Source organism: Nelusetta ayraudi, unplaced genomic scaffold (genome assembly GCF_046127955.1).
Source record: "Nelusetta ayraudi isolate G7.1 ecotype Tasmania unplaced genomic scaffold, CSIRO-AGI_Nayr_v1 ptg000005l, whole genome shotgun sequence".
In the NCBI taxonomy this organism is placed as follows: Eukaryota; Metazoa; Chordata; class Actinopteri; order Tetraodontiformes; family Monacanthidae; genus Nelusetta; species Nelusetta ayraudi.
The window spans coordinates 6,290,001-6,303,091 of NW_027466055.1; the positions used below are offsets into that span (position 1 = coordinate 6,290,001).

At 46.5% G+C, this 13,091-nt stretch overlaps 1 protein-coding gene across 4 annotated transcripts in view; it reads right to left on the minus strand.

Moving 5' to 3' along the window:
- The window catches only part of shf (Src homology 2 domain containing F), an 89,596-nt gene extending 77,606 nt beyond the window's left edge, over window positions 1-11,990 (minus strand). For 2 of the 4 annotated variants that reach the window (XM_076051390.1, XM_076051382.1), the window contains exon 1: window positions 11,267-11,986. In XM_076051390.1, the coding sequence (XP_075907505.1) occupies window positions 11,267-11,698 (432 nt within the window). In that variant the 5' untranslated portion in view covers window positions 11,699-11,986. Of the gene's footprint in view, window positions 1-11,266 lie in introns of all 4 variants that reach the window. The other 2 variants (XM_076051364.1, XM_076051373.1) reach the window with 2 other exon arrangements.
- Between the last annotated feature and the right edge of the window lie 1,101 nt (window positions 11,991-13,091).

Sequence of the window (13,091 nt, forward strand, 5' to 3'; positions counted from 1 at the left end):
TCCGAGGAGGCAGCTGATCACATTACTGCATTTGCCATGAAGGCGCCTTTTCTCAATGTGTCACAAGGTGCGTGGCAATAAATAATTCTTTACCTGAGAAATTGAACAGAAAAGAAAAACTCCCCCTGCTCAACACCGAGCACTTTGTTTGCTTTTAACTAAATTGGAGAATAATTCAAGAGCGTTGATTCAATCGTTAATCATGCGTAACCTTGTAAAGTAGTACAACAGCACAAGTGCACGTGCGCCTCTGCAGAACAGAGTTGCATACAAAAGTAAAGGAGAGAAAAAAAACGAAAAATCACTAAGCTTCAGATGACAGTTTTCAGCCCGCGTGCAACGTATACTTAATGTACGGTGCACGTTCAAGGATTAAAATCAACTTCAAAGTGCTCAGCCTTAATTTTATGCATCACCCTCAGCCAACATCTGTGTTCTGAAAAAAAAGTCTCATTTGAACTTATTTATTGTGCAACCGAGCATGCAAATGCCCACACCCTCCAGGAGTGCGACCACACTGAACGCTGGTCCCTCAGATCCCGTCACTGTTAACCGTGTGGGGTGCCTTTGCACTGCAGCTGGAACGAGGCTGGCTGGCTGGCTGACTGGCTGGCTGGCTGGCTGACTGGCTTGGCAACAGCTTATTTAGACTGCTGGTGGTCGCGGTTTTCCTCAGCTATGCCTCCAAATGCAGCAGCAGCCACAATGATAGCATGTAACTCGCTTCAGCAGCGTGTTTGGGGCGGGAGTCAAAACACTGGCGAATGTAAAGAGGTAAAAGACAGGTTTTCAATCAGTTCAGTTCAGAAGGACAATGCCATGATTTCATTAATAGATTTTTTTTTCAGAGAAAATTAAGTATGTTATTTGGATATCAATAATGAGGTACAAACAACTCAATGAAGAGAGGAGAAGAGATTAAATCAGTTTGGCCACAAGAAAGTTGTACCATTTTCTTACACCATCACATAGTTAGGGACATTCAATCATTTAAACAATCATCAGCAACAGGCGAATTGATGAATTGATCTTCTGCCAAGCAGTGGCCACAATTAGTCAATTGTATGAAAATCTGTTGCCCGCAAATCCATTTCTCGTCCAAGTCATTTTTCAATTAAAAAAAACATTTCTGTCTCTACGTTACTGAAAAAAGTGCACGTCATATAAATGCATTTTTGTCCCCCAAATAATATACTTTCCCCTCCAGCTACGACAGTATTCTAATGAACTTGACTGCCTCTCTTTTGCTAAAAAACAAACAATGCATTTATATCAGGTCTGATTGTCCATAATTGCCCTTTACAGAGATCTTGTGTGGATGTGGTTTTGCTTGGGACCGTTATAAAAGCTGTTAGGAAAAGTATGCAGCATCCCAAATGGCCATATAGCCAATTCTTGCCTTCACCTCACTGTTCTTTCTTATATTAAAGACAGTGCAATCCTCATGTGCCTCGAAGGAATTAATTAAAAAGCCGTCCTAATGCAGACAATTAAAAAATCATCTCATAAACTTTTGCATAATCCAAAGCTAGGTTTCAGTAGAGTAAATATTTATGCACACCACCTTTGTGCTTGTTTTATTTCGCTGCCCACTCAACTGTAATGAGAGGAACAAACCCACAGCAAATCTTTAGAACCGCACAGTGCGTGACGTATTCAATATCATTTCCCACCTGGAATGTTATGGACTCTAACGTGGACTGCGTATTCCCATAAATCCCTGGGCCCTGGGTCTTGCCCTCCTTGTGAGGTGCAGCGGCGAGCTCACACAATTGCACTTCCTTCACTGAAACGCGCTCCTTACAATCACTTACGGCCCGGAGAGGTGAAAGGGGAGGAGGCTGCCGATTGCACCCTGCCAGGGTGCACTTAAAATGCAAAAGATATTCAAGATAAAGTACTTGAGGACATACTCTACAAAATCCAATTTTCTTCCTCAGTCCTCCATCCCCAGCTGATAGATTTATTGGCAGTGTTTCTGCCTCGTTCATTTGCTGCAGCAGCACAGGAGTTATATTAATGTAGAGGACGCAATGAAGTGTTGGGATTTTCATAAAATGAGAACCTAGGCACAAATTGCAGGAGCAAATTTGACTTAACGCAGATCTCACTTTTCTTGACATTTGTCCCAAAATCATTACGGAACTGATCTCAGTCATTAGGGTGAGCGAAAAGTGCTGACACACTTTCAATTTTATAATGCAGCCAAGTGATGCTGTTGACACAGCACAGAAGGGGAAACGCTACTGTTTACCGCAGCTTCCTATAAGATGAAAACTGCTGCGCAAATTAAAAAGTGGGACATCTCGGGGCAGCGTGAGGAGGTCTGCTGGGACGCAGTCTTTGATTTTGGCAACGAGATTTATGGCGTAGGGAGACAAACAAGCTGCGGTAAACAAAAAGCCACTGATTCTGATGCACTGACGTCCCAGACGCTCCGTGCCTTCCTCGCATGTCGCCGTTTGTCAGGGACAATCAGATATTTCATCGCCTCACCGACACCAAGGGGCTGATTTAACTAAGATCTGAAACAAGAGGCGCTGCACTGCTTGCACACTCTTATGGAGCGCCGGTCGTGGTTGGTTTGCGCGTTGCGGCGGCTCCACTAAGACTGCATGCGTAATTGGATGCGTGCGCGAAAAGTGGGCGAGGACGCCCGACTGAAATGAGGACGTTGCACCCGTTCCCGTCTCCTACCGGAGAGAATACGGGACAGCAGCGTGACAGCGAGTGACGCGATCGCAGCTACGCGACTGTAAACAGGAGTGTACAGTGAGACAGGAGGTGAGAGCTGTTGCCTTTGATGCGCGCGTTCTATCGGGACACTCAGGCCGTCGAGTCGAAGCCGGTCAGCGCTGCGTCTGGACTGACAGTAGACATCACACACACACACCAGTGTTGGTGGTGAATCATTTTTTTGTATCCTCTCCGCCCAATATTTTGTGTTTTTTGTCAGAAACTCCCGTTTCTACATATTCATTGAGAGAAAAAAACACTAAAGGGACTTATGCGTCATTTTGCCCATGTGACCGTTAGAACCCTCATTGCGCCCCCTTAATAGATCAGCTTCATCACTGATTAGCGCGTGTAATGACATTCCTAAACCTTTAGTAAATGAGGCCCTGAGAGTCAGACATTTGGCAGGGTGGAGTCCCAAACTGCTGCCATTGTCGCACGGAGCAAAACCCTGACTGGAAGTCTTCTTCGAGGAAGGCTGAGGGGCAATCTGCAAATTGCGTGAACTCACAGAGCCCCTCGGTCGAGCAGGAAGCGGTGGCGTGCTGTCACCATTCCCCGCTATTCCCACTACACCTCAGTCGTTCGTGTCAAGACAACGGAGAAGACGCAGCACCAATTTTAGCGAACGAGTGAGCGAGCAGCCAGAATACCCTAACCCTACGGAGAAGGGCAGGCACACACTTGTCAAGTTAAAAAAGGGAATGTCACCAAGTTGTAAACACTTCCTGCCAGGAAGGGAGCACTTCCTCAATCCTGGAGCAACCCGGGCCATTCCTTAGTTTCCACCAAGCAAATGAAGAGCGAGACTTTTATTTCTCCACTTGTGTTCCTTTCATAAAAACTGCTCCTTTCCACTGCCGAACAACAGCGTGTTCAAGGCCAAAACTGTGAGTGAATAATGAATCTGGACAGATTTGAACATGCTGTATACATATATACAACATATAATCGTGTGTGTGTGTGTGTGCATATAGATCTATATAAAATGTTATGTTGTACATAAAATATGTATGTATTATATATACACATACACACACAAACAGTATATGTATGTATACACTCACACACATGCACACACACACACACACACAATGTGACAATCGGTTATCCCACAAAGAAGAAATGGAAGTGTTCAGTTTCCTGGTGGGAACTTGGTTCACAGGCTGAGGCGGAAGTCTGGCTGCCTCCTGCAGTGCCAAACAAAAACACTGGCCTGCATTCATGTCTGAGACACTAATGCAGATCAGTTTCTTTTCATAAAAAATGTAAAATAAATCAAGTCAAATCATTGTTATGATGATTTTATCACGGTTACATTTGCATACTTTTCACGTTTTTCTTTCGACAGAAAGCAAAGCTACTGTTTTTCTACCACAAAGTGAATGTATTTCCATTTTTGTGACTTAGCTGGCATGCGTCCTTGGGAGTAAATTTGTTTCCGTTTAATCGGCATGTGACAATCTGCCGGCTCGCCAGGAATCCTTCCTTCCAGACGCAGACACGCACAAGCACACACTGTCATTAAACAAAACAGAGCCATGTGTCTACAACTCCCCAGCGGCCAATGCTGCGGCTCGGCACTGCAGGCTAATTGTGACCTGGTGGAATCATGTGACTGATATCCTGCTGCAAGGCAAGGGGGAAAAAAAAAAGTGAATCGAGTAACAAGCTCAACAGAGCCCAGCGGGACCCCTTAGCTGAGAAAAAAAAAAAAAAACTCAGACAGAGGGGTTAAGAACTAGCTGGAATAAACAGAGGGACACTTCTTCCAACATATGCAACTTAAAGCAGCGTTAAGTTAAGTTATAGGTTGTGCTGCATGTTTAAAAAGGACGGTTAAATGTAAAAAATGACTTGAATTTTATTATTACACTTGCAAAGCAGAATTGTACTGGTACAATGTGAATGTAACGGTAACTCTCAGATTGATTGAGAAAATTGTGAACTGACAGAGCTTTGCATTCAGGTTTCGAGCAAATCTTTCACAATAAGATGACTTCATGCTGCCCCACTGAGGCGGGGCTCACATGCGTATTCTGTCAGGCCCTGCGCCGTTTCCTTCCTTTCAAAGCTCCTTTCCAGGATTCTGATTCAGGTCACAGGAATCCCTTGTTGTGCTCTGTTGTCATGAACACTTAAGTACAAAAAAAAAAAGCTGCTGTCTAAAGACACAACTGGCACGAAATAGAAAACTCTGTTGAGGTACGAGCGGAGAGTATTTCAATCTGCAGGTCTTGCGCCGTATGAACCGACGGCAGAACTGTGGCTAAAAACACATGCTCTTGATGCTTAAAATAGTTTAGGAAATGATTGGCGGTCTCTTCAGTGAAGAGTGGGACTAATCGGAAACACAGACCTTACAAAGACCTGACTCCGTGCCTCGCGTTTCATTCCAGCAAGCAGTATCACAATCTGGAGCTTCCTGTCATGAGTCAGAAAAAACATTACTCTGCCCAAGTTGTTTTCCACAAGGCATTATGATAATAAAAGCCATCATTCACTCTTGTGAAAGAAGTGAGTCACAATCCGCCGACCCGGTAACTCTGACAAACAACAGCTGTAAAAAAAAAAGAGACGAAAAGAAAACGAAAAGAAATGCAAAACACAAATCGCAGCAGGCATCACTCCAGCCTGAATAAACATGGTTTGTGCGACGGCGGATCGACCGGGACACTCGCTGCACACAGCGCTCCGGCATCCAGTCGGGACTCTCTGTCAACCGCCGCACTTTCATGGCAATTGGAGAGGTGGGAGAGCTGCACTTAAAAGGAGTCCTATGACAAAACACGATGGGCTCTGATGTTTTCATCCATTTTCTGGCTCCCCGAAGGAAACCACTCTCACGGACGGAGGTGATATTGACAGTTGTGCTTGACATTTCAACTATCTCTGCCAGACAGGGGTGTGGTGGGGTTTGGTGGGGGTGGCGGCTTTGGGGCGCATTTATAAAACAGTGTCTTGTCAGTGTCTTGAGTGTTGGTCGGGGTGAAAAAGGCAGGCGAAGACACAGAGGAAACGATCTTAAGTGGAGTTCAAACATGCTCTTAATCCACAGCGAGGTCAAACAAGCTGTCCACGCTCTGGCAGACCTCGGCCTGGAAGGCGTGTTTGCCAATGACGTGCTCAACTAACGCCCCGATGACAGCCAGTGGAAACGGCCGATGATATTGCCAAGCTAACTTAACAGTAGCATCGGCCAGCTAGTTAGGATCATCCCCACAGTGGCAACAGTTTAATCAGGTATTAATGTTGTGTATCGTGCAGTTTATGTGGGTTAAAAATGATGTCCTTTGTTGCCTTTATCGTTTTGAGATTATTATTTTTTTTTTTCTGAAAACCAACATTCGATGATGTGCGAGTAGCTGTTAACAATCGTCAGCAACGTACGATTTGGGACGTAATTCCATGTGGGGATTTGAGCCCCACACGCTAGTGTTACAGTCAAGACCGCACCAACCAAGACCAAGACATCATCAAGACTAGAGCGTATCGAGACCCAGACAAGACCAAGACCTCATACATCAAAAGAAAAATAACAACAAAACAGAAAAAAATGACCAGTATCTTTTTTTTAAATTCAAGTTAGCTTCTAAATCGAACAGCAACATTTTTTCAACGAGGTATCTTTAAAATGTTTTTTTTTTTTTTTTTTAACATTTTAATGCTTTGACAACTAGTTTGATCAACTAGGGATAAAGGAGGTGTGTCTCTCTGGGTGTCGCAAACAGAGCGTAAAACGGCAGCAGCTGGATTCTTTTCCATTATTATCTGTCATTATCTGTCATTGGCTGAGTCTTGACCACCCTTGATCAAAAATCCCGAGTCTGCCCAGTCCAACACCGAGACCCTTAAAAAATGCTCTCGAGACCAAGACCAATCTGGAGTACTGCAACACTAGCACACGTTGAGGGCACGATTCACTGAAGCACTGCGAGGGCTGTAAACCAGAGAATACACATCAATCTAAAGCACAAAAGCCCTCGCAAAGTGGCAAAGTGCATCTCAAATTGTGCTGCCAACCAAAAAAGCCTCGGCACATTTAATTGAGGTTTCATTCATACACTTATAGCAAAAAACAGGCCATGTTCATGTGCGCCGGCGCTGCGGCGGAGAGCCCGCTGGATTCGCAGAGATTCGGCGGCACTCGCCACATGCAGTCAGAATGAAATATTTAGCATTTCCTCAGAGTTGGCGATAATTACAGGACATTTCAAATCTGTGTCAGTGCACGCCCGGAGCTGACGGAGAAAACACCGCAGTATCGAGACTACGCAACGTGACGCCAGGAGCCTTCGAGTGCATCTGTCCACCTCAGTCAGTGATTGATTTGCCAGACTACAAAATCCCCCACAGGTATAACTTGCTAGGCCACACGGTTCTATATATATATATCAGTAATATTTACACAAACTCTTCAAATCACCAAAACTGTTTCTTTCAGGCTGTAGGCGAGCCTTTGAAAACACCTGCAGCACTGAATGATTAAGACACAGCCCTCCAAACATGACACCTGTCCGATCCAGCGACGTGTCCTTCTGTCAGGTGTTTAGGATTCATCTGTGAGGCCCTGGAGCTCACTTTAACAGAACTGGATTTCCCTATTTTTCGTTCTGCCATTTCTTTCCATGAGAGGAATGGTGACAAAAGCCGGGATTTCTATTTTGATACCAAGGCAGTTGTAATCGGGCGCAACAATGGCGCAATCATCTTATCTAAATTGCTATCTCCTTGTATACGTGATGGGCGTGTTTTGCACCATCACATGTTATTATTAGTGCCTTGCGCTTTTGTGACGCAGACGCTGCTTAAGAGGAGAATGGAGTGGCAAATTATGCACAATGCTTACCGCCAACAGTGGTCACAGTCAAGTCTTGGTGAGTCAGGACTTAAGTGGACTGCTGTCAACAATGTCATTTCCCCCACAGCCTGTGATTTCTCCTGACGTGAGTGACGTTTATGCAGTTCTCCCTACTTAATCCATCCATCCATTTTCAATACCCGCTTCTTCCTGAACTCTGGGTTGCAGGGGTCTGGTGGAGCCTATCCCAGCTGCCAGCTGCTCGGGCGAAGGTAGGGTGACACCCTGGACAAGTCACCAGTTCATTGCAGACTACAACCATTCCCACTCACACACACACCTACGGACAATTTAGAGTTCCCAATTCACCTCGCATGCATGTTTTTGGACTGCGTGAGGAAACCAAAGGAGAACGAGGAGAGAACCCGTGCAGACACAGGGAGAACATGCAAACTCCCCACAGAAAGGTACAAGAAGGTCAAAAGAAGGTCGTGACCTTCTTGCACTCCGCAACACCATCTTGCCTTTCCTCCAGAATAGTTCATCAAATTTAGAGGCATCCAATTTGTTAAAGTGAACGAAGAAGATATGGGAAAAAGAAATAACACAAAGGGAAAAAGTGGCAATCCGGCATCGGCTCGTCTGTTGTACTCCCAGACGACACCTTTGACTCACCAACAGCGAGTCAAAGGTGCCCCCAAAACAGTACGAAGAGCCAAACTTGAATTAAAGCAGCAGTTTCCCCAGGTGCACGGACAAAACACTGACAGCATAGCGGCAGCATTTCACAGGGACTGCGGCAACCTGTCAGCTTCGCGCCGCTGCTTTTGTTTACACGTCTACCAAGCGGCGCCTGCCATCACTTTGGCGTGCCCTTGAAGGCAGAGTGCTGAGTAGAGCAATGAGCTGGGAGATGAGGCCCCTAATTAGCTCCAAGGCAGAATGATAATTGATCATCTCCCTCAACTCGCTCGAGCATGAAGGGCTCGGCGTCATTAAAAACAAAAAAATACATCTTGGTGCCCTGAAAACACCGAACTTGAAGCGCTCGCTTCGAAAAGCCCCGCAATCCGTTTGAAAAACGTCCCCAACCAGACAAACGTGAATGAGAATCGCACATGCACAACTCGTGAAGCAAATATTATACATTTTCCGAGGAAAATTTCTTTTTTTTTTCTCGTTAAAACTTAATGACCTTCCTTTCGTCAACATAAAAGACTGAGGAATAAAAGGTGACAGGGGGAAAATTCACTCGGCACAGCTATTGGCATATTCGGCATTAGGTAAGCAGCAGCATAATTAGCATTCAAGAGTCAAGTAATTAAAACATCAATGTAACCAAGTAGTGCTGTTAAGACACTTGTGTGCTCTTTTTCTCCAGTTTCCAGCAGTCAGCATTTAGCCTTTAACCCTCACGCCAATGTGACGCCCATTTAGTCTGCATGTGTCTGTATGAACTACATTCCTTTTTCAGGGATGTCAGTAAACCTATTTTAGTTTGTACAAAAGAAGGCCCTCAAGCTGTCTTCACCAGCATTCACACATCTGAAATTGTATGTGCTTCAGATTTTTACAAATCATCCTTGGCAAGTAAAACAAAAATGGAAAGAAAATGTGTATTTTTAAGAACAATTTTGACCACAAAAACCAAAACGTTGAATGTTTGAAGGAGGCAACAGATAGTTTTTTTCAACTCAGATTGGCCACAACTGTCAAGTCAAGAGTAAAAACTTTCAGATGGTAAAATTTAAGCAGATGCAAAAAAAAAAGTGACAAAATGTGTTCCTGAACAACTCACAACAATTCAGACGAAAGAAAATAACTTCAATCCTCCTGTCAGTATATTGAATATCCAGCCAGCTGCAAGTCTCCGTTTAGCTTAGCCAGCTTGTTATAAAGGTGGGTGTGTGAAATACAATATTTCTAACAATGCTACACGATCATCTGACTGTCCATTGTGCGCATTCAAGTGGAGGAAGAGGAGGGGACGAGGCGTGCTCTAAATTCTTATCAACGCGTACGAGTTCACGTCGGGCCGCTGACAGTTTGGTAACACGACCAGCACAGAGGCTGATTCTATTAGCTTCAAGTAGTTCTGAATCTCTCTGTTAAAGGCTTTTGGGAAATCTAGCTGACAGTGTTTGGTGTGATCAGAAGTGGGGCACTGTTTTTTTAGGGGGGGAGGTGGGGAAGATCATCCAACACAGGAACTACTGTGACAGGCTGCACACACTGGGGAATACGAACCAAAAAAAACAAAAAAAAAACGTTGAAACAAAACCAACAAAGCACGCGCCACAGAGACAGGTGTGAACGCAAACAGGCCCAAGGCGGCGGAGGCGGAGGAGCGGGAGGAAGGAGGAAGTAACAAAGAGGTGAGATCAAGTTGACCACGGGAGAATTCTGTACACAGTCGTGAGACGTGACCTGAGGGTCGAGCGGTGGCACGCAGGGAGGTGTGCACAGCCCTCGTCCTTGAACCACACTGACAGGGGGACGTCGAAGCCTTCAGCTCCTGGTGTGTGTGGATTCCTGGGAAGCCCGTCGTGACAGTGGACTCCGGGGGAAGGGGGCGGTCTGTGGAACCCCTGAGCAAGGGGCGGAGCTACGTGGTGGACAGTGGTGGCCGTGGCCACCTCACGGCAAGGGGGCGGGGGGGGGGGGGTAATTTGGCAAAGGGTCTTACACTTTAACACGGCAGCGTCTCAAGTCACGTCTTTGCTGACTGAAGTAAAGTATCTTTTTTTTTTTAATTGTATTTCTTACTTGATGACTGGCCTGGATTTTGTTCTGAGTGGAGGCAAGACACTCAAAGAACTTTAACGCAACCCTTGGACAGTAGGAACAGGTTTATTGTTAATATTAACATTGGCAAAGATGTCCTGTTCTCCAATTCATCAGCCGACTGTTACAAGGTCACACTGAAAACATTTAATTCATACAAACAATTACATTAGAATAATAATAAACAGTAGAAACAGTCATTTCAGGTATCTTCTTATCAGCACCCCAATGTGAGTCGTGATGTCACCCTGGCCCACCGACGGGAAACATTTCTGCCTCCGCCACTGCCCATCAGTCTGTCTTCGCATTCACTCCGGGCTGACAAATGCCCATCTGGCACCATGTTTCGCGAGTTTGAATGGGGAAAAGTGAGAAGCTTGTGTTTGTATAAGCACACCTGTACACGAGTCTTCGGGTAGCTGAATAATATTCACCCAGCTCGATTAGAGGCGCTCGTCGTTCGGGATTGCAAGCAGAGGAGGGGGTTGGGGGGAGACGAGTTTCTGGGAAGTGAGCGAAAGTTGATTTCGTTTCAGCGCGTTGGCCGGTGAGAAAACCGGAGTACATTATGCGGGGCGGCTCAGCACTCCCCTGTCGTGTCGGGTTTAGTGAGTTCTCGGCCAGGAGGTGGATGTGTCGCAACCCCCGCGGCCGGCCAGCCAGCCAGCCAGCCAGCCAGGCAGCGTGCGCGGCTCCGATAACAAGTTCAGCCGGTTATAACGTTTGACTCCCCTGGAGAGTAGGTCAACTCTCTCCCGGCGAGGCCGTGTTTTCATGTTATAACTGAAGTCTGACAGCGCCTCGCTCGGTTTGGGAGAAACCTCGGCACTCCGCCACTTTAGTTCAAGGTGGAAGTAAAAGCGAAACGGAAGTCGTTAAAAGCTTCTTTTTTTAAAAAATAAAATTAAAAAAATAAATAAAAAAATGAAACAAAACTTCACCCACCTTCTCCTTGTTGTCGTGCTCCGACGGAGGCGAGGTCGGAGATTTAACGCTCCCCACGGCGACAGCCTGAGTGACCGTCACACCTCCGCCCGGAGCCGGGCTGCTCTTTTCGATCGTTTCCACCTTGATGAGTCTGTGCTTCGGCGACACGTACTTGATATCCGGCGAGCTCGCCGCGCTCTGACCGGGGCCGAACGCGATATTTCCACCTGGAGTGTACGGGTCCTCGAAGTCCAGCTCCTTCTGGAGTTTGTAGGCGGCGAGGATGTCCGGCTGAGCGGGACTCGGGAACGTGGCTCCGGAGCATGTTTGCTGGAAGCCAGTCGTACCGGGCACAGTGGTGTGACAGTGCCTGTAGTCCGGCTTCGGCGGCGCCGGCGGCGGGGCTTTCGTAGTTTTGAATCCTAGGTGCTCCTTGAACCACTTGGCCATGCTGCCAGTGCATCGCTCTCAAAGTCGGTGAGAGTAGCTCGAGTTCCACCTTCCCTGCCGGCGGCGGAGCACCAAGTTGCGTTCGGCAAAGTGCGGCTGCTCGGTGGGGGTGGGCGTCTGTCTGTCCGTCCGTCCGGGAGAGGACGGACCCGGGCTACTTTTCTGCTCTGTTCCCGCCGCCACTCTGTCACCCCGCGGTGCTCGGGCTGCCTCGGTGCCTCTCCGCGTCAGTTTCCAACAAGCACTGGGCGCGCTTGTGCAAGAGGAACGCGCTTCGGAGACACGCACAGGCGCCGTCCTCCTCCGCCTCCTCCTCCCCCTACTACACACAACCTGCACTCCCCCTCCACCTGAGAACATTCACTGCCACCTACCGGACTCGTAAAAACCCCAGACGACTGAATGGACGGCAGCCCAGCAATTTGATGCGCCCACTTACGAGCCGAGCAGAGAAAGCGACCACAGTCCCGAGGAGCTGCTTCTCCTCTCAGAGATTTATAATGGGGGGACATACAGGCTGATTAATGTGAGGTGTTTATTTCCATAAGTTTAAGATGATGATGATGATAATAATAGCAATTATTATTATTATTATAAAAATCATCATCATCATCATCATCATCATCATCATCATCATCAATATCTGCTTCTTAATGAACTCAGGGTTTGGGGGTCTGCTGTAGCCTATCCCAACTGTCATAGGGCAAAGGCAGAGTGACACCCTGGACAAGTTGCCAGTTCATTGCAGGGCCACATAGAGACAAACAACTTTACACGCATGTTTTTGGACTGTGGGAGGAAGCTGGAGAGAACCCACATAGACACAGGGAGAACATGCAAACTCCACACAGAAAAGCCACAGGCCCGGAATCGAATGGTTAGGTTGTATTTATTATTAACTCTCTCGTTCCCTTTTATAAATAAACAACTCTGAAATTAGTCAGAAAATAAAAGGTTGGTGCATGAACTTTCCTTTCCTCACGCCACAGGGCTGAAAATATTTACCTATAAATGTTGCTGGTCACATGATAAGGCTCAAGGGTAAAGTGTCCTGAGCTCACTCTCTGTGCACTCGTGTCCAGATGGCCAGCTTGTTTTAATTGCAAATTACATTCCGAATGACCAGTGGAGTGGGATGCTGGTTAACATAGCGTACTGTTTATTGCAGCGACGCATGAGAAGAGGAGGTGAAATGCTCATCGTGCCAATAAAGGTAGGTAAACATTTGTCTCCAAGGTGTCTTTCAATCTTTCAGATGCAGTGGGTCGTGGGGGTCACATGCTAAACACTAATTGCTTTTACAATGAGAACACAAAAGAAAAACCAGTCCCATTTCCCAGAGACAGACCACAGCAACAGACTGCATTAGCAGGAGTCATTGCAGCAGCGCATT